At 44.0% G+C, this 26,745-nt stretch overlaps 2 protein-coding genes and 1 long non-coding RNA gene across 4 annotated transcripts in view; 2 read left to right on the plus strand and 1 right to left on the minus strand.

The window, feature by feature from the left end:
• Positions 1 to 5,239: 5,239 nt before the first annotated feature.
• LOC142844053 (uncharacterized) lies at positions 5,240 to 7,357 on the minus strand. The gene is made up of 2 exons (XR_012909716.1): positions 6,933 to 7,357; positions 5,240 to 5,657 (listed from the first exon to the last, which is right to left on the minus strand). It is a non-coding gene; the product is annotated as an uncharacterized LOC142844053 (long non-coding RNA).
• A 152-nt stretch (positions 7,358 to 7,509) lies between these two features.
• On the plus strand, positions 7,510 to 12,405 carry Pet117 (PET117 cytochrome c oxidase chaperone). The gene is made up of 2 exons (XM_075962354.1): positions 7,510 to 7,629; positions 12,258 to 12,405. Exons 1-2 carry the CDS (start codon positions 7,534 to 7,536, stop codon positions 12,402 to 12,404), a joined length of 243 nt encoding a protein of 80 aa, XP_075818469.1. The 5' UTR covers positions 7,510 to 7,533; the 3' UTR covers position 12,405.
• A 276-nt stretch (positions 12,406 to 12,681) lies between these two features.
• Positions 12,682 to 26,745, plus strand: part of Kat14 (lysine acetyltransferase 14) — a 31,774-nt gene continuing 17,710 nt past the window's right edge. For both annotated transcript variants that reach the window (XM_075962351.1, XM_075962352.1), the window contains exons 1-4: positions 12,682 to 12,941; positions 15,020 to 15,138; positions 19,192 to 19,313; positions 24,858 to 25,039. In XM_075962351.1, the coding sequence (XP_075818466.1) occupies positions 12,683 to 12,941; positions 15,020 to 15,138; positions 19,192 to 19,313; positions 24,858 to 25,039 (682 nt within the window). In that variant the 5' untranslated portion in view covers position 12,682. The remainder of the gene's footprint in view (positions 12,942 to 15,019; positions 15,139 to 19,191; positions 19,314 to 24,857; positions 25,040 to 26,745) is intronic.

Here is a 26,745-nt window from a genome sequence, read left to right on the forward strand (position 1 = left end):
CACCACTTTCTCAGATGAACTTTCCTCTTTCCAGGTAAATCTAGCTTATGGTTTTTTTTAAAAAATATTTATTTATTTATTATGTATATGTAGTAGTTGGAGCGGCGGGCTGCGTCCCTGCACCCGGCCGCCCGCCTAGCTTTACCTGAAATAATTACACAGAAACTGTATTCTTTTAAACACTGCTTGGCCCATTTCTATCTAGCCTCTTCTTGGCTAACTCTCGCACCTGGACTAGCCCATTTCTAATAATCTGCTGTAGCCCACGAGCTGGCTTACCAGGAATGATCTTAACCTGTGTCTGCCTGGAGTAGGAGAATCACGGCGACTCCTTGACTCAGCTTCTTTCTCCCTGCATTCTGTTCTGTTTACTCCACCCACCTATGTTTTAACCTATGAGGGGCAAAGCAGTTTCTTTATTGCTTAACCAATGAAATCAACAGATTGATATATGACACTCCCACATCATGTATACAATATTCTGTCTGTGTGTATGTCTGCAGGCCAGAAGAGGGCACCAGACCTCATTACAGATGGTTGTGAGCCACCATGTGGTTGCTGGGAATTGAACTCAGGACCTTTGGAAGAGCAGGCAATGCTCTTACCCTTTGAGCCATCTCTCCAGCTCTCCAGCCCCTAGCTTATGTTTTGTTGACAAAAAAAAAACAAAACTGAGCAGCAATATTATGTTATAGCTAACAAGAGTTGAGTAAGAAAGAGACACAGGCAGGAAGGTGGTTTTTTATCATCTTTGGCCTTTATGCTGGTATTTTTATGTCAACTTGATATAAGCTAGAGTCATTAGAGGGGAGGGAACCTTAAATTTCTCCATAAGGTCAGGCTGCAGGCAAGTCTGTTGGGCATTTTCTTAATTAGTGATTGATGCGGGAGGGCCCAGCCTATTGTGACTGGGGCCACCTCTAGGCTTGGGGTCCTGGGCTCTATAGGAAAGCAGGCAGAAAGCCAGGTGGTGGTGAAGCATGCCTTTAATCCCAGCACTTGGGAGACAGAGGCAGGTGAATCTCTGTGAGCTTGAGGACAGCCTGTCTACAAAGTAAGTTCCAGGACAGCCAGGGCTGTTACACAGAGAAACCCTGTCTTAAAAAACAAAAACAAAACAAAAAAACCCAAAAACAAAAAACAAACAAAAAAAAAGAAAGCTAGCTGAGCAAGCCAATAAACAACACCCCTCTGTGGCTTCTGCATCACCTCCTGACCAGGTTCCTGCCCTGTTTGAGGGTCCTGTCCTGACTTCCTTCAGTGATGAACAGTGCTGTGGAAGTGTAAGCTGAATAAACCCTTTTCTCCTCAGGTTGTTTTTGGTCGTGGTGTTTCATCACAGCAATAGGAATCCTAACTAAGACAGACCCGGAGAGCACAATAAAAAAAATCATTTCAAGCTGATAAATCAAGCAAAGAGGTATAAATATATTTAAGATATAAAATATATTTAATCCTTTAATCTCAGGAGGCAGAAGCAGGAGGAGCTCTGAGTTTGAGGCCAACCTGATCTACAGAGAAAGTCCCAGGACAACCAGGGATACACAGAGAAATCCTGTCTCAAAAAAAAAAAAAGTGTACCGAGTAAGAGAGGTTTGATGCATGCTGGCAGGAAGGAGTTCAAGCTATGACAAGATCTGTTTCACAAACAGAAGAAGAAACCTCAACGCAGGATGTAGGGAAACCATACTGATTCAGTAACTGAAGAATGAATATGAGCCACAAAACTTTAGAATGATGGGATCACAAGATAATAGCAATTGGAACCTCACACCAGCATGGTAGTTAGCTGATAAAATTCTTACCATGGGGTGAAGGTTAAAATCCCGAGACCCTCCTCCACACAGACTGATTTAACAATTCTGTAGTAGAAGACGATAGACAGAGCCACATTATTCAATGTGGTGTTTGAAGGAGAATGCCCCCACCCCCCCATAGGCTTTTGTATTTGAGTGCTTGGCCTCTAGTGTCATGGCCACTCTCGTCCCACAAGGAATGACGCGACCACCAGAGCTCTTCTCACTGCAGTTTATTCCAGGACCTTTATTCACTCTCTTTCTTTCTTCCTCTCCTCCCCTCTCTCTCCGTCTTCTCCTTCCTCTCTCCCTTCTTTCTTTTTTCCTCTCTCTCCTCTCTCCTTGGGCAAACCTCTCCCAGCCCTTAAGTAGGCATGGGCTGCCAACCCCAAACTGCCAGGTGGGCACTGCCCATAGGTTCACGCATGTGCAAGCAGCTTATAATCATTGTGTGATCATAGCATAGGTCAGACGTTAGCCATAGGAGTTGATTATACATCTCCATCAGGTGTGACACCATGCAGCTCGCTACACTCTAGTTGGTGGAACTGTTTGGGAAGGATTAGGAGGCGGGGCATTGCTGGTGGAAGTGTGTCACTGGGCTTGGGATTTGATGTTTCAAAAGGCCATGCTAGGCTGGAGAGATGGCTCAGAGGTTAAGAACATTGCCTGCTCTGCCAAAGGTCCTGAGTTCAATTCCCAGCAACCACATGGTGGCTCACAACCATCTGTAATGAGGTCTGGTGCCCTCTTCTGGCCTGCAGACATACACACAGACAGAATATTGTATGCATAATAAATAAACAAAAGGCCATGCTATTCTTGTTACCTCAAGGTGTAAATTCTCAGCACCACGCCTGCTGCTTACTGCCATGCTCCCTACCAGGATGACCATGAACTGTAACTCTCTGAAACTGTAAGAAAGCCCCCTATAATAAATAAACTCAGTTAGGCAGTGGTGGCACACGCCTTTAATCCCAGCACTTGGGAGGCAGAGGCAGGGGGATCTCTGAGTTCAAGGCTAGTCTGGTCAACAAAGCAAGTTCCAGGACAACCAGGACTATTACACAGAGAAATCCTGTCCTGAAAAGAGATAAACAAACAAATTCACTGCTGGAGCCAGAGTTTAGAGCTGGGGACAAGAGAACAACTTACGTTTTACTGACTGTAAATTCAAATGGTTGCATGGAGAGATCATAGGGGAAACACTTGTACATACACAGGTTAGTGTGTATATTGATTTCCTTTGTTAAATGAAATGGCCTAAATAAGACTGTTAGATCACAAAAGGGGCCCTAAAGTGGCAGTGCTGGTGGCAATGTTTTAGGGTGACAGCGCAGGTCCCATTGGAGAAATGGCTGGCTCCAGGACTAGGGTAGGAAGCCGATAGGTCTGGTGCTCCTTAGAGTGCCAGAAGTAGGGAAGTATTTAGAAGCATTAAAGTGCTCACTTCAGCAGCACACATATGAAAGTTGGAATAGTACAGACAAGATTGTCATGCAGGGATGACGAGCATGTTTATGAGGCAGCCCTCTTTATTATTTATTTATTTGTTTATTTATTTCTGTTTTTTCAAGACAGGGTTTCTCTGTGTAACTTTGGAGCCTGTCCCTTGCACTCATTCTGTAGACCAGGCTGGCCTCAAACTCACAGAGATCCACTTGCCTCTGCCTCCCAAGTACCTGGACTAAAAGTGTGTGCCACCACCGCCTGAGCCAGTCTTCCTTTTTAGTTGCTGTTAGGAATATTTCTTAATATTAGCTCCCTGACGATGCAAAAATTCCCAATCAAGCCAAATCAAAACAAGCCAAATTAAAAAATATCCAGGTTTAATGGGAGATCTGCGCTCTCGGGTGGCCCCGAGGGGGAAACTGGGAAGTTGCAGGCACGTGACCCCTGGGAGGAAGAAAAGGAGACCACGTGTTCTTCTTTTGGGGGGGGGTCACTTAAGCCCTGTGGAGTGGGGGTCAGGACCTGGCCTGCTGTTCTACTGTATCACAGGTCCAAAACAGCTTTTTTATTAACCAATTGTATTCACAACATACAGAGGGAATCCCATATCACACATGGGTGCTGGGAATTGAGTGTGGGCCCTCTGGAAGAACAGACATTGTTCTTTTTTTTTTAATTTAACTTAATTTTATTACTTTGCATGTGAGTTTTTTGTGTGCATGTATGAATGTATACCACATGAATGCAGTACCCTGGAGGCCAGATGTTAAGTCCCCTGGAACTGGAATTATATATGTTGTTAGGCACCATGGGTGGGATGAGAATTGAGCGTGGGTCTTCTGCATGAAGAATAAGTATGTGCACCATAACTTAACCACCGCACCATCTCTCCAGCCCTGCAGGCATTGTTCTTAAGCACTGATCCATCTATCCATCCCTTACCTATTTTTTATTTGTGTACACTTATTTATTCATTTATTTTGGGGCAGGGTCAGTAGTCCTGGCTGTCCTAGAGCTCATTTGCTGGGCAGGCTTGCTTCACATTCAGATTCTCCTTCCACTGCCTCTTGCATGCTGGCATCAAAGGCATGTACACTAAGCCTGCCTTGCTTTACCTTATCTTTTAAGGACATATGCCTGCAGCTCTGCTGGCTGTGTGAATTGTGTAACGTTTGCTGGATTATGGGTCCAGGTGTACAGAGAGTTCCGGCTGTTCCATGTGTTAGCCAACACAGAGTATTGTATGTCAGCTGAAGTCAATACTTAGGTAAGCAATGGTAGATAACTTTTAAGTATATTTAAATTATGTTTAAAGGATCTAAGCTCTCTTTTTATTAACACTGGTAAAATTAACATTGTTTTCTAATGCTGTGAGTGGATTCTGAATCTGAAATAACTTTGTCAAATCATGTACAGAAGGCGTCTGACTTAGGATGTTTCCACCTACCGGTTTTGGACTTCGTGATACTGTGACATCTGAGTGACATCTGCTCAGTAAGGAAGCAACTGCCTTGGAGCCTAGCGTTGAGCTAAACACCCAGTTCCAATTTTGACTTTTAATGTTTTCTTGCAATCCTTTCTCATGATGCTAGTCGGTGCAGCTGTGGGAGAGCCTCACAACCATGAGGGGCCACTGACACATTACAGCGTGCAGTGCTGCTGGGCCAGGATGTTGGGTAGGTGAGGTACTATGCCACATGTGGACACCCAGGTTTTTCTCAACACCGTTTGTTGAAAAGGCTGTCCTTTTTTTCCCTTAAACTGTGATTTTGTCCTTGGGGGTCAGTTCTTGAAATTTGTGAGTCTTCTCACTCCAAAATAGAGAACCCTGATTGTGTTTGGGTAGTCTCTTCTGCCTTCTTTCTTATTGATACAGTTGTGTTAGAAGAAAGCTCACTGCCTATATATAGCTTTCTCTCCTTTGAGGGATGTGGTCCCTGGGATAAGCCTGTTATGGGGAGCCCACCAGAGAAGACCACTGAGACACAGTGTATAGGCAACTGAGAGTCTTTATTCCAGTTGGCTGGGATTTCACTCTGGTATTTGGGACCCTAGTGCAGCCCTCAGTGTTTAGGGTAAGGGGTTTTTAAAGGCAAAACAGCATCCTGGTATTTCACATGGCAACTTCAGGGGGAGGTTTTGCATAAGCACGCAGTTTAACACAACCTAAGATAAGTTAGTTGGGGCATCTTGACCTTGGGTTTCTAGAATAGTGTAACTTTGCACAGGATTCTCCATCAAGGAGTTCAAATTCTAGCTAAAGCTAAAATGGACATAGCAAGAATATAAGATGGAAGAACCATGCACTCTCGGGCCCTGTCACACGCCTTTCCAGCATTTCAGATGTGCCTCAAACATAGGAGTGAGCCGAACACATAAAATAATAGTTGTTCATCAGTGATGCTTTCTCTGAAAGGTCTTGACATAAAAGAGAGAAAACAAGAAAATTTATTTAGTAGAAACCTCAAAAATAAATACACTGTTTTTTTTTTTGCTTTTCTGTGTCTGATGGCATGCAGTCATTCAGCCACTAAGCTGAATCATAATAATTATACAAAACATCTTGCTTTGGTTTGTAAACAGTAGTCTACATTTTAGATACATCTTATTTATTTATTTATTCGGTTTTTTGAGACAGGGTTTCTCTGTAGCTTTGGAGCTTGTCCTAGAGCTAGCTCTTATAGACCAGGCTGGTCTCATTGAGCACAACACTTTAAAAGTTTTTTTCTTTTCTTTTCTTTTCTTTTTTTTTTCAAGACGGAGCTTCCCCTGTGTAGTGCTAGCTTTCCTGGAACTTGTTCTGTAAACCAGGCTGGCCTTGAACTCAAGAAATCTGCCTGCTGTTGCCTCCTGAGTGCTGGGATTAAAAGTATGCAATACCATCGCCTGGTTTGAAAGATTTTTAAAAGACAGAATACATTTCAAGAAGATAAATTGAAAAATTAATCACAATAAAATGAAAGCCTTCTGACTTTCTGGTGTTACTCCAAGTTTATTTATAGAGGTTTCACTCACTAATTTACTGGATGAAAAAAATCAGGGGTTACAACAAGTGGAAAGTATCGTGGCATAATTTTTATTTCTTTAAAAAATATGCAAAAACGTTCTGAATTACTTCTCATTCCAAAATTTACTAGGTCCAAACTCTATTTTTATATTCAAAGATACAACCTCCGTAGGGTGCTAAAATGCTGTGGTCAGTTAGACTGACATTTGCAAAAGGGCATTTTTCATTTATTTTATTTCAGTTCATAAAGTAGTATTTTCTTCATGCCACTTAGGTTCACTTAACAGAGAATGGAAGATCAATACTTTTGGTTTGTTTGTTTTTTGAGACTGGGTTTCTCTGTGTAGCAACCCTGGTTGTCCTGGAACTCAGTCTGTAGACCAGGCTGGCCTTGAACTCAGAGATCCACCTGCCTCTGCCTCCGGAGTGCTAGGATTAAAGGTGTGCATTTCCAACCGAGGTGAACGCTGGAGAAGCCCTGGGAAAAGCAAGATTAGCCCTATCAACAACATCGTCTATGGCTGTTTTCACAGAAGAAAGAAGAAGAAGCTTTGCATATGTATTTTCGTGGGCAGGAGTGATATTTAGTGATATCAGTTCTTCATTGGCAGCTCGGTTAAATACTTAAGAGTTCTCAGAAACCAAGCTTCTTTTTAAGGGGGAAGTGCAAATGACACCATCCTTAGCTTCTTGTGAACTACTCTAGTCTCTAATTTTTCTGGTTAGTATGACATAAGGATCTTGCATTTCTGGCAGTCTTCAAGGGGAATCAAAGAAAAACAGGATACACACTTCCGGATCCTTGCCTGACCCTTCGCATTTCCCAACTGGAGTTGTGAGTAGGCGACATGGTGTAGCGGAGGCTGAGGCTGAGGCTGAAGGATTGCGAGTTTGAGGCCAGTCTGAGCGGCATAGCAAGAAACCAACGACCCAGCTTTTAGAGTCTAAGAAAATCCAGGCTCTGATCAGTCACCCCATAACGTTGAGTTGTCCTCGCATCTACCCCACCCCCAACTCTTTGCGTCTCCAAGGCTGCCCAGCACGACTTCCTGGCGGAAGCGGTCCCGAATCGGGTAACCCCCTTCCAGGCCCCCACTAGAAGCGGCAAAGTGAAGTTAGGCAGGGACTACGCTCGGCGCTCGATTGCTTGAGCCTGGCGACGACAGAGCCCTTGCGACGGCTCTGCGCTCGAGGGGTCGAGCCTGGCCCGTTGCGGCGGCAGCGGCGGCGTTAGCAGTGGGGGCGTACGCGGGAGCGAGTTCGCGGCCGGGAGCGGGAATGTCGAGGAGCTCGAAGGCGGTGCTGGGCCTCTCGGTGCTGCTGACGGCAGCCACGGTGGCCGGCGTGCATCTGAAGCAGCGGCAGGACAGGCAGGTCGGTGTCACATGACCGCGCCTTCCGGAGCGCCGAGCCTGCCGCGGTCCCCGCGCGCGTGGCGGGCCGCCGGGCTTCAAGGGCGCCTTCGGGTTTCTGACTTCTCAGCCACGAGGCCTCAGGCTAGGGCGGAAGCCTCGGGGCGAGGGTGTACCCCTGAAGTAGGGCGCTGGTAGGGCGAGCACGAGGCCCCCGGCACCACAGCCCACAAAGCAATACCCCAGCAATTAAATCCCGAGATAACGCAGCTCACACCCAGCACACTCCCGGCACCCTTTGCCAAGGCAACTTGAGATTTCTGTAATTTTTTTTTTTTGCGTTCATAAACAATCTGCTATGGAAAGTAGATTCTGAAAACGATACAGGGTAGCTAGCGCCTTCCATGTTTTCTTTTGATGCTTTTATTTCGGGGAATATCTGGCTTATTGATCAGCGACTGACCGTCAGTTCTTCCGTTCTCATTCAAGTTTGCAACGGTTAGTGCGCTACGCACTTTGAGAAGGCATAGTTAATAATGGCCTCTTTAGAGTCTGTTGTTAAAACGGAGCTACGCTCTGCTAGCCAGTATCTGGGATTTGGCCTATCTGGCAACACCTTGACAGGTGAATTAAATGCAAGAGAAAAACAGCCCCTTTGACTTTGGTATTCACAATCTAGAAATCGGAGAGGAATCTTGAAATGTCAGAAGAATTTTGAGGAGCAGGGTGGGATAAACAGTGGTTTAAAGGAACACAAGAACTTAGAGATTTAGAATTAAAAGTATGGTGTATCGTTTCATAGGGGTATCTTTTGGAGTCAAAGCAAGAAACTTCCTTCTGAGGTAAAGGAAAAGATGGTGGTTCTGATTAAACTTGGAGGCTAAGACAGGATGTCTCTCTCATTATGGTGTGGGTTTTTTTTTTTTTTCGAGACAGGGTTTCTCTGTGGCTTTGGAGCCTGTCCTGGAACTAGCTTTGTAGACCAGGCTGGTCTCACAGAGATCCGCCTGCCTCTGCCTCCCGAGTGCTGGGATTAAAGGCGTGCGCCACCATCGCCCTGAATTATGGTGTGTTTTGAAGGGTTGGAATTAGATCTTTGTCTCAAATCAAGTCCCCGAGAAGTTTTTGTAGTGTGGCTAGTCTAATGGAACCAGATCTCTCTGAGCGTGGAGGCTCCTCTTTGTTCTAAAGCTGTGCCAAGGGCTTGAATGCAACTTGGTTGAGAATGGAGGTGTGGAAGAACAGAAAGATTTAGGTATTCTGTGAAAGTTAGTGATAAAGACTGACCGGAAAGCCTGTCCATTAGATCATCATTAGCAGCGTGCTGTCTAACGTTGAGGAAGGAACAATTGGTATGATGGGTTTGCTGAAAACTTCAAGGCAGCTATAAATGAAATAACGACTTGTTTTCTGTCTACCCCACATCAGGCATGGTGTCTTCCCACTTTATAGACATTGTCTTTAAGCAACTTAAGTAGAATCCAAGTCCAGATGGGTCCTACCTTACAAACGGTTCAGCTTGGTTTTGACTACGGTGATAGGAGAGCAATGTGGTTTGTATTTAGTGAGACATTCTTTGAATATTGAATTTTGGTATTTTCCCAGGCTGGGGATAAATGGCACTAGCCTTTCGAGATGCTGGACAGCAGAACAAGCCACAGTCCCCAGGGAGCTGCAGGATGCTGATGTTCTGTGGTATCGTTGCTGAGTCCTGACATTCCATTGGTTAGGTGGACTCAGTATGAGTTAAGACTGTTAGTGATTCTACAGGAATCACAGCTCCAGATGTTAGAATTAGGTTAGTAAAGAGCTGTCTTAGCTAGGGTTTCTATTGCTGTGATTAAACACCATGACCAAAAGCAACTTAGGGAGGAAAGGGTTTATCTCAGCTTAGAGTTTTATATCATAGTCCATGAAGCAGGGACCTGGAAGCAGGAACTGAAGCAGAAGCAAGCCGTGAAAGAATGCTGCTCACTGGCTTGCTTGCTCCTGGCTTGCTCAGTTTGCCTCCTTGTACATCAGGACCACCTGCCACTTGTCTGTGGGTAGGACCACCTGTCCAGGAGTGACACCACCCACAATGGGGTAGACCTTCTTCTGTCAATCATTTATCAAGACAGTACTCCATTGATTTACCTCTAGGCCAGTCTTAGGATGCATTCTCTCAGTTAAGATTCCCTCTTTCAGGGGCTGGAGAGATGGTCCAGAAGTGAGGAACACTGCTGTTCCCCTGTGTCAGGTGACTCACAACTGCCTATAATTCTGGCTCCAGGGAATTCACTGCTGTGGATTGACTGCTCTCTTCTGGCCGCTGCAGGAACCTGCGCGCGCGCGCACACACACACACACACACACACACACACACACACACACACACACACAGTGGGGGGAGAGAAATAAGAAAATTCTCTCTTCAGATATGTCTAGGTTTGTGTCAGATTGGAAACAGCCAGCACAATTGACCCCTTGTCAACTTGCCACAAATGTATCACCTATTAAGCTGTGATCTTTCCTTTTTGTTTACCCTCAAAATATCATATTAATATCAATATTACAACATAAAACATTTCTAACTTTAAAAGTCCCTGTATTTAAAAGTTCAGGTTCCCTCTCCATCTCCCCCCTCCCCCTCCCGCTCTCCCTGGACAGGGTCTCTAAATCAGTGATTCTCAACCTTCCTAATGCTATGACCTTTTAATACAGTTCCTCTTGTGGTGACTGCAACCATAAAATTAATATTTTTTTTTTTTTTTGGTTTTTCGAGACAGGGTTTCTCTGTAGCTTTGGAGCCTGTCCTGGAACTCCCTTTGTAGACCAGGCTGGCCTCGAACTCACAGAGATCCTCTTGCCTCTGTTGGTGGACAGCTAGGTTGATTTCAGTTCTTTCTTAGGCCAATCTTTAAAAATAGAGATAGGTGGGAGGCAGAGGTAGGCAGATTTCTGTGAGTTTGAGGTCTGCATTGTCTACATAGGGAGTTCAGGACAGTCAGGATTATATAGAAAGGTACTTTAAAAAAAAAAGACATAGGGAATGGAGAGGTGGCACAGTGATTATGAGCATTAACTGCTCTTGCAGAGGACCTGGGTTCGATTCCCAGCACCCATGTGGTAGCTCATGACCATTTGTAACTCCAGTTCCAGGGTATTGGATACCCTCTTCTGGCCTCTGCAGGCACGGTACTGGCATAACTTGTAGACAGAACACCCATACACATAAGATAGAATTAAAGTTTTTTTTTTCTTTTTTTCTTTTTGGTTTTTCGAGACAGGGTTTCTCTGTAGCTTTGGTGCCTGTCCCGGAACTAGCTCTTGTAGACCAGGCTGGCCTCGAACTCACAGAGATCTGCCTGCCTTTGCCTCCCGAGTGCTGGGATTAAAGGCGTGCGTCACCACCGCCCGGCTTAGAGTTAAAGATTTTAAAGTGAAAAAATAAAAATAATAATCTCATGGAGCTTCTTTAAAAATGTACTCTTGTGGACTATGAACTATAAAATATTCGTCGTAGTAACTGAGTGGGCATTTTAGATTTCCTGTTAGGTACCAGGTTCACACTCTGAGATTCTATTTTTAGTGTTTATCAAGATAATGACCATTGAGAGCTTACTTTTTTCCACTGGTAATTGTTCCATTCTTTTTTTCCCTAATCTGATTGGAAATTTTGTGGTTTTCCCTTTTTATGATATAAGTCCTTTATTTTCTTACATTCTTATTGCCTTTTGTTGTTGTTGTTTGTTTTCCAAATCAGGGTTTTTTTTGTAGCTTTAAAGCCTGTCCTGGAACTTGCTCTGTAGACCAGGCTGGCCTCGAACTCACAAAGACCCACCTGCCTCTGCCTCCCGAGTGCTGGGATTAAAGGCGTGCGCCACCACTGCCCCGCCTCTTACTGTCTGTTTATCTCTTGATGTTTATTGTCTGTCTCAGGTAACTGCTTATAGGAAGGTAGTTCACAGTTTTGCTGGACTAACTGATCACATTGTAAAAGTATCACTTAGCAATTAAATTTATAAAATATAGCATAGGGCTAGTTTTTTATATTTTACTAATAATTAAGTTTTCTGTGTTCAGGGATTTTTTTTTTTTTTGGGTTTTTCGAGACAGGGTTTCTCTGTGTAGCTTTGGAGCCTGTTCTGGAACTAGCTCTGTAGACCAGACTGGCCTCAAACTCACAGAGATTTGCTTGCCTCTGCCTCCTGAGTGCTGGGATTAAAGGTTTGTGCCACCACCACCCGGCTAGAAATTTCTTTTTTCTTTCTTTTTTTTTTTTTTTTTTTGATTTTTCGAGACAGGGTTTCTCTGTAGCTTTGGAGCCTGTCCTGGAACTCCCTTTGTAGACCAGGCTGGTCTCGAACTCACAGAAATCCGCCTGTCTCTGCCTCCCGAGTGCTGGGATTAAAGGCGTGCGCCACCACTGCCCGGCCCGGCTAGAAATTTCTTAAAACATGGTAAGAAGTCACTTCAGTATTAACATAACATTACCAGATTTACTTGGTGGTTTCTTTATTTACATTGTACGGAAGTTAAAATAGTAGTTGGGTATTTGGAATCAGAACAGTTTGAGTATATTTTGGTGGCGCTGTTATTTAGATTTGGAGGCGCAGGATGGGAGCCACCTGTTCAGGGGTAACTAAAATCTGCTTCTTGCGTTTTTAGAGGCTTCGTGATGGAGTGATCAGAGACATTGAGAGACAGAATCAGAAAAAAGAAAACATTCGTCTTTTGGGAGAACAGATTATTTTGACTAAGCAACTTGAAGCAGAAAGAGAGAAGATGTTGGAAAGAGGATCTCAAAACACTTGACTTTGTGAAAATTGATGGGGCAGTGCTGGGTTAATGTGTATATATGTGGGTTGCACGCATGTGTGTGTTGATAGAGAATAGCTAGTGAGATCTGTTTCCCCCGAAAGTCACTGTCCATATAAACTTTATTAAATAAAGGACAGTGGATCCCGTCTGTTGAATCACTTTTACGAGTCTGTTCTGTCTGGATAAAGTACTTGTGGGCAGACGCTCTTCTGAAGTTGTCTGGGGAATTCTTGCAGCAGTCCCTGTCAGGAGTGCTTGTTGCGCAGGGAAAGATGGAGAGTAACATCCACCTGGGTGGACTGCTAAGTCGGCATGATGATGAAGCCACAAGAACATCCACCTCGGAAGGGCTGGAGGAAGGAGAGGTGGAGGGAGAGACTCTCCTGATTGTCGAGTCAGAGGATCAGGCATCTGTGGACTTATCTCATGACCAGAGCGGGGATTCCCTCAACAGCGATGAAGGAGATGTGTCGTGGATGGAGGAGCAGCTGTCTTACTTCTGTGACAAGTGCCAGAAATGGATCCCAGCCAGTAAGGAACTTCTCAATTCCTTTGATTGGTCAATCCCTGTGTGATGGTTTGTTTCCCAGTCTGAAAAACACTAATAAAATAGACTTGAATAAAAAGATAATTACTATATTTATTATTATTAGTCTAGTTTACCAAATATAAATTTATACAAAAACACATTTTTTTTTTTTGTTTTTAGCTTTTTAAAACATTCATTTTATTTATTTATTTTTTTGGTTTATCGAGACAGGGTTTCTCTGTGGCTTTGGAGCCTGTCCTGGAACTAGCTCTGTAGACCAGGCTGGTCTCGAACTCACAGAGATCCACCTGCAACATTCATTTATTTTATATGTATGTGTGTGTGCCTGAGTGTATGTGTACCATATACATGCCGTGCTTGCAGAGGCCAGAAGAGATGTCAGGTCATGTGACACTCAATTATACATGGTTGTGAGCCACGTGTGGGTGCTGGGAACTGAACCTGTGTCGCCTGCAAGGGCAGGCAGTAAGTGTCCCTAACTGCTGAGCTATCTCATCTCTCCATGCTCACAAAAACACATTTGTATTAATAAAAATTGTCAACCACTCTCTCATTGTTAAAGCATTCTGAAGGGTAGCCCAAGAAAAATTAGGGATCCTATGTTACTTAAGGAATTTATATTTTTCTAACAAGATTATGCTGTGGGTTGGGGGGACACATTCTGTTGCCAGTATAGAATTAAAGTTCAAGTTCACAGAACTTACTGTGTTGTATTTGACATTTGTGGAGTGCAGCTCTTGTCTTCTCACGGGTAGTCAGAACTGACGGTGCAAGGTGATTGCTTCCTGCCTTTACACCAGGCTTTATTTCCCACCGTGGACCTCTTTCATCTGCTGGAAGGAGTCACAATGCACAGACCTTGAGGGTCTCAGCCCTGTTTCATAGCATGTTCTGCCAGCCGTCATGGTTCTTACCACAGCACTGGCCTTTAGGCCAGAGACAGCAAAAGGATGAGTGCCGGAGGAACGCTCTGTGCAGAGTTCACAGCTAGTGCAATGGAACCATGGTACACGTAGTCAGGGTGGTCGTTTTCTGTTAAAAATGGACTCACTTGTTCAAAAATAGTTTAGTAGAAAACAAACCTGGAATTGATGGTTTATCTGGTTTTTGGTTCTCAGCTATCTAGTAGAGCTGGGTTCTACCCGAAATCTCTGGCTTTCCTGCTGTCCTCACAGGGTAGATTTTAAGGTGACTTTCTTGATGGGGCCCTGCTAACTTTTTTAGGGAGGTAGATGAACTTTTCATTCTTTCTAAATAATGCTTTGTGATTCCTAGGATGTTGTACATTTTGTTTTCTCTGGAATATGGGGCAGCTTCCCTGAACTTCTTTTCCACAGGAGCCTTCTAGCCATTTCTATTCTCCCCCGAGCCCAGTAGACCCCTATCCCTCCCTAATGGGATTGGGCATCCATTTTTTTGCTATGCTTTACTCTGCCCTGTGGTGCACTTTATATTTTACTTTGGGAGTTTACATGCTGCACAAAACATCAACATCACCTAGGAGCTTTAATGCAGAGTCCTCACCGGGCTCAGAGACTGAAGCATTTCACTTTGGGAAAGAAAACCCAGGCACTCTGATGCTCCACGAGATTCTAGCTGCAGTGTAGTTGTGTTCACCTGTGACCTCTACTACCTCCAGACTGATAGCCCACGAGAGCAGGTGTGGCTCATGTCTGCCTTGGACATCGCATATCCTGTTCCTAGCCTGGCGCATGGCTGGTGGTACAAGCTCAGGTGTACTCATTCTTCTGTGAAAGAATGTTGAAACCTGCCTGGAGGAGTCAGGAATGTGGCTTCTGGGAAATCCAGTTAAAGCAATCATACCTGCTTTTCCAGGACCTTTTTCCTTAAAAGCTAAGGAGCCACAGGTTCTAGGAGGGGCATGTGCCTGACTTTAGAAGGAGAGACAGCTTTTTCTCTCCTCTGCTACTGTTCTGGGTCGGCTGCAGAAAACAAAAAACCCACCATGGGAAACTTGGAAACCTGGTTGATTAACTGAGCCTTTGGGTTGCCACTGCATGTGCTACACCCATGATGTGACTTGTGTTTTTTCTCGTAGGTCAGCTGAGGGAGCAGCTCAGTTACCTTAAGGGCGATAACTTTTTCAGGTTTACCTGTTCCGATTGCTCGGCAGATGGCAAGGAGCAGTCTGAGCGGCTGAAGCTGACGTGGCAGCAAGTGAGTACCAAGCTCTTCTAGATGCAGCAGGTTGGGTGTCCAAGAGATTGGAGTGATCAGTGAGGAACTTCGGAGTGCTTTGGGGATGGGGTACTTTACACTTCGCAATAAAAATGGGTACGGTGTGTGGAAAGAGCTTCGTGGTTTAAAAAGAAAATGCTTGATGCTAATTTAGTGAGTTCTTGAGAGTCTGAATCAATTTCATTTATGTCATACCAAGCTTAGACTCAAAACCAGGCCCACATTTTCTGGCAGCCGTTTCTGGCGTAATAAAACCAGAGGTGGCTACACTGGAAATAGATTTGGCAGAAACAGTTTGACTTGATAACCAAGACAAAGGAACCAACCGGCTCCTGCCTTTGAAATTGGAGACAAGTCTTTGTTGACGGATACTCTTAGCTATTTCAAATACCAGCACTCAATAACCTTTTATTGATCATCGGGTTCTATTAAGTCATATTAAGTTGTTTGGTTTTATTTTAATTTTAATATGCCTATATATAGTAGGGGAACAAGGTATAGCAGTCCTTAAGTTAAAAATAAAGAGCTTTATGGTAACCTGGTTTGTATTGGTGTTTGTGATGCTGGTGTCAAGCTCATGGCCTTGCTTCCATTAAGTGCTGTATCATCTGTGAACTGTGTTCCAGACACCCTAGGTGCCTCGCTTTTTAATTTATTTTTATTTATTTGACATCTACTGAGTGCTTACGGTGAACCAGGTACTTACTATTTGAGGTCCGGAGAGTGCTCTGGAGGGTGAGCCAACTGAAGCCTCCACCCTAGGCCTTAGGGGCCACTGACATTCCACAGACAGATAAAAGTGATAATTACCCAGGTACTCTCTCCTTTGAAGAAAACAAACGGGGAAGATTTTAGATGTGCTGTATTGGGCACTTGGGGTGTTTCTTATAGACTGTGGTTGCCATAACAACCTGAACGTTGTCTTCATCACCAGTGCTTATTAGGTCACCCCAGGAGACCCGTCTGTTAACTTGGGATGCTGCTTTGACTTGCCAAGAATACATAGGTAGAGAGTGTATAGTCTTGTGGGGGTCACAACTGCACTTTTCCCCCCTGTTGATGGCATACTCTACATAGGCTAGGTGTGTTTCTAGGAAGAGAATTGCAAATACACAGGTGGACTAAAGCTGTAAAATGGTAGAAAGCAAATATAAGTGATCATTTTCAAGAATGTTAGCTTTCTAACTAACATGTTAGAAATACAATGTTTTTAAGAGAAATTAGTTCTTATATTCCTCAGAATATGTAATATTATGTACTATTGGCTCCGTGTATATACTTATCCAGGTTATCACAGATTGAGAAAACTTTTCACTTTTAGACGATATTTTGGATGTGGATAATACCCTGGAAGGGAGAAGTGATAAATTACATATCTTGGATAGACATATAACTTAGGTATATGTTCTCCTAAGCTATCAACCAGCGTTTCTGGCAGCAACTGGAAAAACCTGTCTTTTACTGGAAACCTGAATGAGAACCAACTAGTCCCCAGTAACTTCAGTGGGAGTTCAGATACTTAGAGCATTATAGTTTGTTTTCAGCTTTTGAAATCTCAAACTTTGATTTATTGAAGAAGCAAGAAAGATACTTGCAACACACAGCATTTTCTTTGCATTACAAAATCCTACCAGTAAAGATCTGCCCTCTAGATTTGAAGACCACTTCCCTTCATGTCCCTCTGTGTCTTCTTTCTGGTGACTCCGGACTTGCTGCACAGAGGAGAAACCGCAAAACACTTTGGGGGCTAGAGACATTCACACATTCTTGTCCTGGACCTCCTTCTGACACAGGCAGGCATTCCTTGTCTGCATGCCTCTTTCTGGGTCCTTCAGCAGGCAGCTCCCAAGTGACCACTGTGTCTCCAGTCAGATAGCCCGTCGGGCCCTGGAGATACTTTGTACAGAAGACCAGCTTCCTTACGGTGAGCTTGGTCTGGCATAGTGAGTAGAAAACTGATTTGACATTTAAGACCACATTCTGGAAGAGGAGGAACAATAGATCTCTTCAGGTTAGTATATAGTGTGTCTGATGAACACTGGTAACAGAAAAGCCGTTTTCAAGTACATAACTTGTAATTCATGAAATATGTTAAACTGGAAACAAAGGCAGGCATCTATGCTCGAGACTGGCAGTGAGTACATGTTTCTGAGTAGGAGGAGTCTGAGAATGACAAAGCTTATTCCATAACTGAGGTGTCTGTTGAATGATAATTTTTTTTGTGTGGTAAGAGATACAGAATGTAAGATGTACTCTTTTTCGTTGTTCATGTGTAATCATCTCCAAAACTTTATCTCCCCAAACTGAAACTTCATGTCCATGACTCTCGATGAGTTTTAACTGTTTAAAGGGAGTCACTTGTTGACTGTTGTTGCCCTAATGTAAAAATAAGTGGGAGACACTTGAACAGTGTGTTTGTGGGGGTAAAGTGGTGGCATAGTTCCTGGGGCCCTTTGTATGGTGTAGATGCAGACATAGCTCTTCTTGTAGAGTCGCTGGGGTGGGGAGGTGGGGGATTAATGTGGTGACCACACCTGATGGTGGCTTTAATTGCAGTTTATCAGACCTCCTTGTAGAAAGGATTATTTAAGAATTCTTTTCTAGACTCTGTTCTCTGTTTGGTTTCTTAGACTTGGTTAAGTTAGGATGTTTAGAAGATTTATTTTATGTGTATATGTATTGTCTGTGCACGTTTGAGAGTGCCTACAGAGGCCAGAAAAGGGTGTTGGGTCCCCTGGAGCTGGAGTTAAGTTACAGGCAATTGTGAGCCACCTGATGTGGATGCTGGGAACTGAATTTGGGTCTTCTGGAAAAGCAGCATGTCTCTAGCTCCTGTGATTTTCATCGTAGGAAAAGATCTGGTTTTCAGTCACTTCTGCAGTTTTGTTCACTTCTACAAAATTGTATATATAAACATCTGTATAAATATAGATGCCAGGAATTAATTGTCTGAAAGCATAGCCACTGAAATGCTAAAAACTGGCTTCTTATTCTTTGTTATTATTTACTTCTGTTTTTGTTTGTTTGTTTTACTATGTATGTAGGCTGTCCTTAAGTTCAAACCCTACCCCATCCTCTTGAGTACTACAGTAATAGGTACCTAACTACTCATAGCAAAAGTGCATGCTTCTTTTTTTACATAGAAACTTCAAAGGAATTAAGATTTTATTTTATTATTTGTGTGTGTGTGTTTGCACACATGTGAAGGTGTTTGTGGAAGTCAGGGCTGTTGGATGCCCTGGAACTGGAGTTAAAGGCAGTTAGTTGTAAGCTGCTTTGTGGGTGCTGAGAACTGAACCCTAGGAGAGCAGCATGGGCTGAGCCAGCCCTGCAGTCCCCATCGTTTATTTCCTGATGGTGGATTTCAGAAGCTTTTTACTTCTTTCTTGCTCTCTTCTGTGGTATTGAAATCTATATTGATATATGTTTTTGTATTTCTGGACCATACTTCCCATAGTAGGCCAGGAATCATTGTCTATAAAGGTAACAGGATTGGACTAGATAGGAGTTGGAACACTGAGCTTCAGGGTGTCTTGGAGCCCTCTGTGAATGGGATGAACAGCCAGGCCTTTTAGTTCCCTGCCCCTTGTTTAGTGCTGACTCCAAATGGCTGTGTCCCTGAGTAGATGCCTGTAACATTGCCCAGTTCTGGAATTTGGAGTCTTGTCTTTGCCCTGTAAAAGGCTTAGAAAAGTGTGCATTCAGAAATGAATTTTAAAGCCTTGGATAAAGGCTTGCACCATCAGTCAGAACATGCTGTGTGGAGTCGAGCTGCCGTGGATAGCAAGGTGCCTGTGCTAGAGCCTCCTGACCGGCCCAGCCGCACACCAGCCCTCGTGTGTGACACATCCTGAGCAGTTGTACTTCATGACTGCGCTAGTGAGAGCTTACACAAGCAAGAAAAGACAGCCTGGATTATTGCAAGAGCCCATTCTGTGTCCTCCGTTCCCCCATTTCTACTTGGAATCTAAAACAGACCAAACAGCTTTCCCCATGGATACCCTCCCAGCCCGTCTTCCTTTTGTGTTTCAGGTGGTCATGTTGGCAATGTACAATTTGTCTCTGGAAGGAAGTGGACGTCAAGGTTATTTCCGGTGGAAAGAAGATATCTGCGCTTTTATTGAGAAACATTGGACTTTTTTACTAGGAAACAGGTAACATGATTTTACAACGTCTTATACTGGAAGAAAGATGTAAACAAGATATACAAAAGCTGAGAACCTAATGTAACTGATAGGGGTTTACAGTGTAGCTCAAAGGGGAACTGTATAGCAGAAAATGTGGGTTCCCACTGTTTTCTCATTCTGCTTCCAGGGGAGAGTTTTCTCTTCTTATCTTCCTTTCTTCCTTTCTTCCTTTCTTCCTTCCTTCCTTCCTTCCTTCCTTCTTTCTTTCTTTTTTTTTTTTTTTTTTTTTTTTTTGAGATAGGGTTTCTCTGTGTAGCCCTGACTGTCTGACTGTCATGGAACTGACTCACTCTATAAACCAGGTTGGCCTTGAACTCAGAGATTCACCTGACTCTGCCTCTGCTTCTGAGTGCTAGGATTAAAGGCATGTGCCACCACTGCATGGCTTTCTTCTTAGGTTTTTAAAAATGAGTTTGAGTAACTAACTTGAGGAAACAGGCTTGTGATGTCCTTTTAAAATGGGGGACATAGAGGTCCGAAGAGAAACACAAAGGCCAATTAATACCTGTACCCATTAGGTTGCTTTTATTTTTTTATTTTTTTAATATTTTTTTAATATTTATTTATTTATTATGTATACAATATTCTGTCTGTATGTATGCCTGAAGGCCAGAAGAGGGCACCGGACCTCATTATAGATGGTTGTGAGCCACCATGTGGTTGCTGGGAATTGAACTCAGGACCTTTGGAAGAGCAGGCAATGCTCTTAACCTCTGAGCCATCTCTCCAGCCCCCATTAGGTTGCTTTTAATTCGAGTCTTACAGTTTTTTTTCTCTTATTAACTCTAGAGGCACACTACCCATACTTTTTGCCCACAGTGCTAAGCAAGGTTTGCCACATTAACACACATATGGCTCATTTATTAAGTGTTCTTGCAGTACGTGTGTGTGCGTGCGTGTGTGTGTGTGTGTGTGTGTGTGCGCGCGTGTGTAAGAGAGAGAGAGAGAAAGAATTTAGGTATACTGTAGGCCTGCAGGTACCCACAGAGGTTGGAGGGTGTTGGATCCTTTGGAACTCAAGTTACAGAAGGTTGCAAGTCACCTGATAAGGGTGTTAGAAATTGAACCTCTGCCAGAGCAGTAAGTGCTCTTAACTACTGATCCATCTCTGCAGCCGCAACAAAATAACATCTTATTTTGTTTGATATTTTCTTTATGTTATAGTTTAATTGGTAACTAGCTTCTTATTCTCCTTAGTTGTACATAAATAGTGTATCTTAGTCAATGGGTTTTAGAGTTAATAGAATATGATAGAACATAGTCATAATAGTTACATTTTTAAAAACTATCTGAAAGCTGTGTGGTGGCATGCCACTTTAATTCCAGCACTCTTGAGGCAGAGTTAGGAGGACATCTGTAAGTTCAAGGCTCGCCTCATCTCTAAGTTCCAAGCCAGAAAAGGCCACAGACAGAGACCTTCTCTTAAAAACAAAACAAAAAGTGAACAGCAGCGTCTGGAGAGTTGACTCAATGGTTAAGAACACTTGCTGCTCTTACAAAATACCCAGGTTTGATTCCCAGCACCACATGGCAGCTCCCACTCATCTGTACCTCCAGTCCCAGGGACTCTGAAGACCTCTTCTAATGTCATGAGCACCTGGGGCACATTGTACAAACACACATGGAGGCAAACATTCATGCACATAAAATAATAAATTTAACAAAACAAAACCTCAACTACCTGAAGATGCTCCTGGGCCAATACTGTCCCCACCTTTTACAGACTCACTTGTAGAACTAGTTTAAGGAACTATGTTTGAGCTCTGGAGTTTAATAAGACTTGTATCTTCTAAGGATTCAGCGGTCAGTTTCAGTTCTTAGCATCATAGCAAGTCACGTGCCACCTACCTCCAGCCTGAGGCAGGGAGCTGTCTACACCTGACCTGTGGCTGCTTGCAAATAAACTATAGGACCCAGGGCAGCCCAAAACAACTTTCTACAAAGACTGCGTATTTGTGTTGTGGTCACAGTTACAGCAGACAGAGGCAGCAGCCAGTGTCACTGCATCTCCCCTCACTGCGAGTGTGGGTAATGAAGTTACAGAAGTGGTGAATAAACACATAAAAAGATGCTCAAAGTCACTAATCACTAGGAAGATGCAAGTAAAACTGCTGTGAGCAACCACCTTACCTTACAGGGCAGCCGTCTGAAAATAAATGGGCATGGTGGTACATGCCCGTAATCCCCATTCAGGAGCATGGGGCAGGATGATCATGAGTGTGAAACTAAACAGAGGCTATGTGGAAGTTTAGACAGCTAGTGAAAGCCTTCTCCTGTCTGTCAGTGAATGATGCCTGTAATAGCACACCCACATACCCTGGACAGGAATGTAGAGTTGCATGAACATACAGTCTGGTGACTCCTCCGAAAGCTAAATGTATAATTATCATAGCTAGCAGCTCTACTCTGGTCCTCACAGTAACTAATGTGAGGACACAATACCAGTCTATCCACACCCGAATTCATAGTATCGTATGTCCATATAATGAAAAGAGTGGTCTTAGAAAGGAAGAAGATTCTGCCATGTGTTACAGCATGCGTAAATCTTGAAAACACTATGCTGAATGAACTCAGTCATAAACACACTGTATGATTCCACTTACACTAGGCAATTAAAGTAATGAAATATATAGATTCAGGAAGTAGAATGTTTGTCATCAGTTACAAAACAGGGCAGACTTTGAGAGTTGTTTGTTTAATGAGGGTAGAATTTGTTTTGTACCATAAAATGAAGGTGAGTGATGGTAGTGGTTGTAGGATACGAATGTGCTTAGGCTACTGGACTGTGCACTATCTCCAAAAACAACAACAAACCCTCCCCCCAAAAAGAAAGGGGTGGGGGATCCTGTCACAGGCTACAAGAATAAACCTTTAGGACATCATGCTAAGGAAAATAAACTCCTCACAAATAGACAAGAACTGTGGTCCCACACAAGTGAAATACTAGCATGGTCAAAAACACGGGTGTTTGCGGGGCTGGAAGAGAGAAGGGAGAGTTGAACAAAGTGTGCAGCACTTCAGATTTGCCGGGTCAGAGAGTTCCAGAGATCTGTGCACAACAGTGTGAATATTCTTTTTTGTTTGTTTTTGTTTTGTTTTGTTTCACAAGATAGGGTTTCTCTGTGTAGCTCTGGCTGTCCTGGAACTCACTCTATAGAGCAGGTTGGCCTTAAACTCAGAGATCCACCGGCGCCCGTGAGAAAGATGCTATGTGACAGATCTCACATGGAGGGGTTTTTTACTAGGGGAAAGAGAATGTAAAAGGGGAAGGGGAGACAGGAACAGCAGAAGAGCAAAAAGGCAGGGAGAGGGGAGGGGGATCAGATCAGACAGAGAAACAGAGAGCGATGGGAAGTGGGCAAGGCCCTTTTCAAAGGGAACACAAGGAATGCTCTTAGTGACTGCAGCTGAGCACCTATCCTGTCAGGACCCCAAGGGCAGGCCAGTACAGATGCCTGGATACTAACATTCTTCTCTTTTTATTTATTATAAAAATGTGAGGCGTTAGAAATGGGTAACAGGTGAGGTGGGGACGAGGATGCTGTGTTCTCATGCTTCATGCTGACCTGGGGGTGTTGCATTTTTTGGGGGGTCTGAGAAAGCTGGGACAGCTAGCTGTTCACTTCATTGTCCAGGCTTTGTGGAGCCGTCAAGTGCTGCATGGACCTAGCAAAATGTTGTTCAAGGTGGATCTAAGTTGACTCCCTGGAGCTCACAAGAAACATACACACAGAACTCAAGAACAATCGCAGTGGGTTTTTGATCCTACTGCATGTACTGGCTTTGGGGGAGCCTAGGCAGTTTGGATGCTCACCTTACTAGACCTGGATAGAGGTGGGCGGTCCTTGGGCTTCCCACAGGTCAGGGAACCCTGATTGCTCTTCGAGCAGATGAGGGAGGGGGACTTGATCGGGGGAGGGGGAGGGAAATGGGAGGCAGTGGCGGGGAGGAGGCAGAAATCCTTAATAAATAAATAAATTTAAAAAAAAAGAAACATACACACAGAGGTAAACAGGAGTTAAGTAAATTAAAAGAAAAGGAAAATCGGTGGGTGTATGCTGAACAAGAGGAAGCTGGCTTCTCCATCTGACCCACACCTTGCAGCAAACAGGATATTTAGAGAGGGAGAGCAGGTAAACACAAGCAGAATTTGGAGCTTGAAAGAAAAAGAAAGTGGAGAATTCTTTCTCTGTTCCCTTAGGTAAGGCGGCATGGGCTGGACAGGTTAAAACAGTGAGGATGTAGGAGAGATCTGTGGGGCCCAAAGAAGCCTTTGCACATGGCCTAGGGGACCCATGTAAGCTGTAGCTCTTGGCTGAAGGTTTCCCTTCATTTTCTAGAACATGTTTGTTCCTTTTGTCTTGTGGCTGTTAGATTGTCATCTCTTGTGAAAGAGTTAGTTTTTGAGAATTTCTGGTAATTGATTTATATTTGCAAAGTGGAAATTGTGGCCATTAAAGTAATTTTCAGCGGATGAATAGTTGACCTTTGGCATGTTTTGTAGCTGAATGTTTTTCTCTGTCCCTCTGGTCCCCTGAACCAGTTTCTTTCCCACTCACGAGCTCCTGCAGCCACTTATGAAATAACCATTCAGAGGCTCAATATCAATTACAATTGTTTGGCTCTCAGTTAAATTAACCCATTTCTAACAATCTGTATTGCCACTAGGCTGTGGTTTCCAGTGATGCTCCTTCAGCAGCCACATGGCGGCTCCTTGACTCCAGCTTCCTTCACTCTGCATCTCTGTTTGCATTTCCTGCCTACCTATATTTTTCCTGGTCATTGGCTGAAAAAGCTTTATTCATCAACCAATAAAAGCAACCCGTATTCGCCTTGTACAGGACATCTCACATCAATGTTTCTTCACTTTGTTAGATCTGCTGTGTCTGAAGCATGCCTTAGAACCACTCTAGTATGTCAGAGCACACTGAATCAGACAAAGATGTGTTCTTCTCCGGGTGAAGCAAGCTATTCACGAGGACTAATGATTAACTGTTACCAGTGCCCAGGCTCATAGTCAAGAAAGCTGGCTTGCATTTTTGATAATCCTGCCATAATGATAGATAAGTCGCTATTTTTTTTGTGTGTGTGTTGTTCATTGTTTTTTCCAGACAGGGTGTCTGTAGCTTGACTGTCCTGTCCAAAACTTGCTTTGTAGAACAGGCTGGCCTTGAACTCACAGAGATCTCTTGCCTCTGTCTCCTGAGTGCTGAGATTAAAGGCGTGTGCCAACATGCCTGGCTACGATACTGTGTTTTATGTTTGAATTACTTCATTTGATCCTCTTAGTCACCCTATAATTCTGTTACCCTGCTTTCACCAATGGGAAACCGAGGCAGCTGGAAGGTGAGAGCATGGACTTGGAGCCAGGTGGACCCCAGCCCTTTCTCTGGGTCGCAGTGCTCTGTCTCCATCTGACAGCCCGGCACCAGTGGGAGTTTAAGTACAATATGCTTGCTGTGCTGTGATCAAATTGACGTGTCGGTAGATTTTAAACTGTCTGTATTTTAGGAAGAAGACGTCAACGTGGTGGAGCACAGTAGCAGGTTGCCTCAGTGTGGGAAGTCCTGTGTATTTCCGTTCAGGTGCTCAGGAGTTTGGAGAGCCTGGATGGTGGAAACTTGTTCATAATAGGCCCCCAACAATGAGACCCGAGGGAGAGAAGCTGTCTGCCTCCACTTTGAAAGTGAAAGGTAAAGTGTGAGAGCTGCCCAGGGCCCAAGCTGGAGACTCACCCAGCCTTCCAGTGGTGTCTGGAGCTGGAGACTCACCCAGCCTTCCAACGGTGTCTGGAGCTGTGAGACTGGACACTTTCCGTCTCGGGGCTGGGGGGGGCGGGGGGCGGGGTTTGCTGTATATAAACATTATACAAAACATTTTATCATTTCAATAACTAATCAAGTTTCTAAGTCAGGAACTAATCAGGTTACTAGTTTTATCATTTCCTTTGGTGACTTCTCTGCCCCCTCTTCCTTTCTGTCTGCCTGTCTTCACATGGTCTCTGTAGCCAGTGCTGCCCTGAAGCTCACTCTGTAGCACAGGCTGGCCTCTAACTGTGGACAGTCCTCCTTCCTCTACCTTCCAAGTGCTGGGCTTACAGGTGGGAACCACAACAAGAACAGAAGATTGTTTTCAGTCTGATTACCTTTCAGCTTTACTGTGGAGGTTTAAACACGTGGAGGTGGAGAGCCGCATGATGCACCTGGTCTCCCTCACTTCAGCAGCAGGCACCCGGTGCTGCCCTCCTCCAGTTCTCTGGTACTCGCCCCACCCTTGGTGTATCTAGAACCAGGGCTCAAGTGTCAGCATTTTATCCATAAATATTTCAGTATGTGCCTTCTGTGGCTCTAGAGATAAGAGTTCTTTCTTCCTTGTTTTGTTTTTTTTGAAACAGGGTTTCTCTGTAACAACACTGGTTGTCCTAGAACTCACTTTTTAGACCAGGCTGACCTCAAATTCACAGAGATCCACCTTCCTCTGTCTCCTGAGTGCTGAGATTAAAGCGATGTGCCACCACAGCCCACTAAAAACCTTTTTATTTTTTAAATATTTATTTATTTATTTATTTTGTATGCAGTTAGCCAGAAGAGGGCACCAGACCTCAATACAGATGGTTGTGGACCAACATGTGGTTGCTGGGAATTGAACTCAGGACCTTTAGAAGAGCAGGCAAAGCTCTTAACCGCTGAGCCATCTCTCCAGCCCTAAAAACCTTTTTAAAGCTTAAAAATTAGCTGGGTGGCCGGGCGATGGTGGCGCACGCCTTTAATCCCAGCACTCGGGAGGCAGAGGCAGGCGGATCTCTGTGAGTTCGAGACCAGCCTGGTCTACAGAGCTAGTTCCAGGACAGGCTCCAAAACCACAGAGAAACCCTGTCTCGAAAAACCACAAAAAAAAAAAAAAAAAAAGAGCTAGTTCCGGGACTGGCACCAAAGCTACAGAGAAACCCTGTCTCAACCCCCCCCCCCAAAAAGCTTAAAAATTAAAAAAATATAATTGTTGTATATTAATGGTGTATGTCATAAATTCCAATATTCTGAAGGTATAGACAGCTGGATCTCTGTGAGTTCAAGGCCAGCCTGGTCTACAAAGTGAGTTCCAGGATAGGCTCCAAAGCTACAGAGAAACTAGTCTCGAAAAACCAAACCAAGCAAACAAAAAAACTAAACAGATATTCCACAGCATAAACGAATGTAACACATCTTCAACTAATATTCCACCTCAGAGGTGGGGGTGTTTGTCAAATAACATTGAAGAATGTACAGTCTCTGATAATCTCTTCCCAGAATAGCTACTGCTACCTCTTGTGAATATATTCTCTCTCTTTCTCTCTCTCTCTCTTTCTCTCTCTCTCTCTTTCTCTCTCTCTCTCTCTCTCTCTCTCTCTCTCTCTCTCTCT

This window comes from Microtus pennsylvanicus, chromosome 2 (genome assembly GCF_037038515.1).
Source record: "Microtus pennsylvanicus isolate mMicPen1 chromosome 2, mMicPen1.hap1, whole genome shotgun sequence".
Classification (NCBI taxonomy): Eukaryota; Metazoa; Chordata; class Mammalia; order Rodentia; family Cricetidae; genus Microtus; species Microtus pennsylvanicus.

Excerpts from the sequence above, each read along its gene's own strand:
- Pet117 (XM_075962354.1), top strand. The coding sequence starts at position 7,534 with ATGTCGAGGAGCTCGAAGGCGGTGCTGGGCCTCTCGGTGCTGCTGACG. Across the intron at positions 7,630-12,257 it reads AGCAGCGGCAGGACAGGCAG|AGGCTTCGTGATGGAGTGAT; the intron begins GTCGGTGTCACA and ends TTGCGTTTTTAG.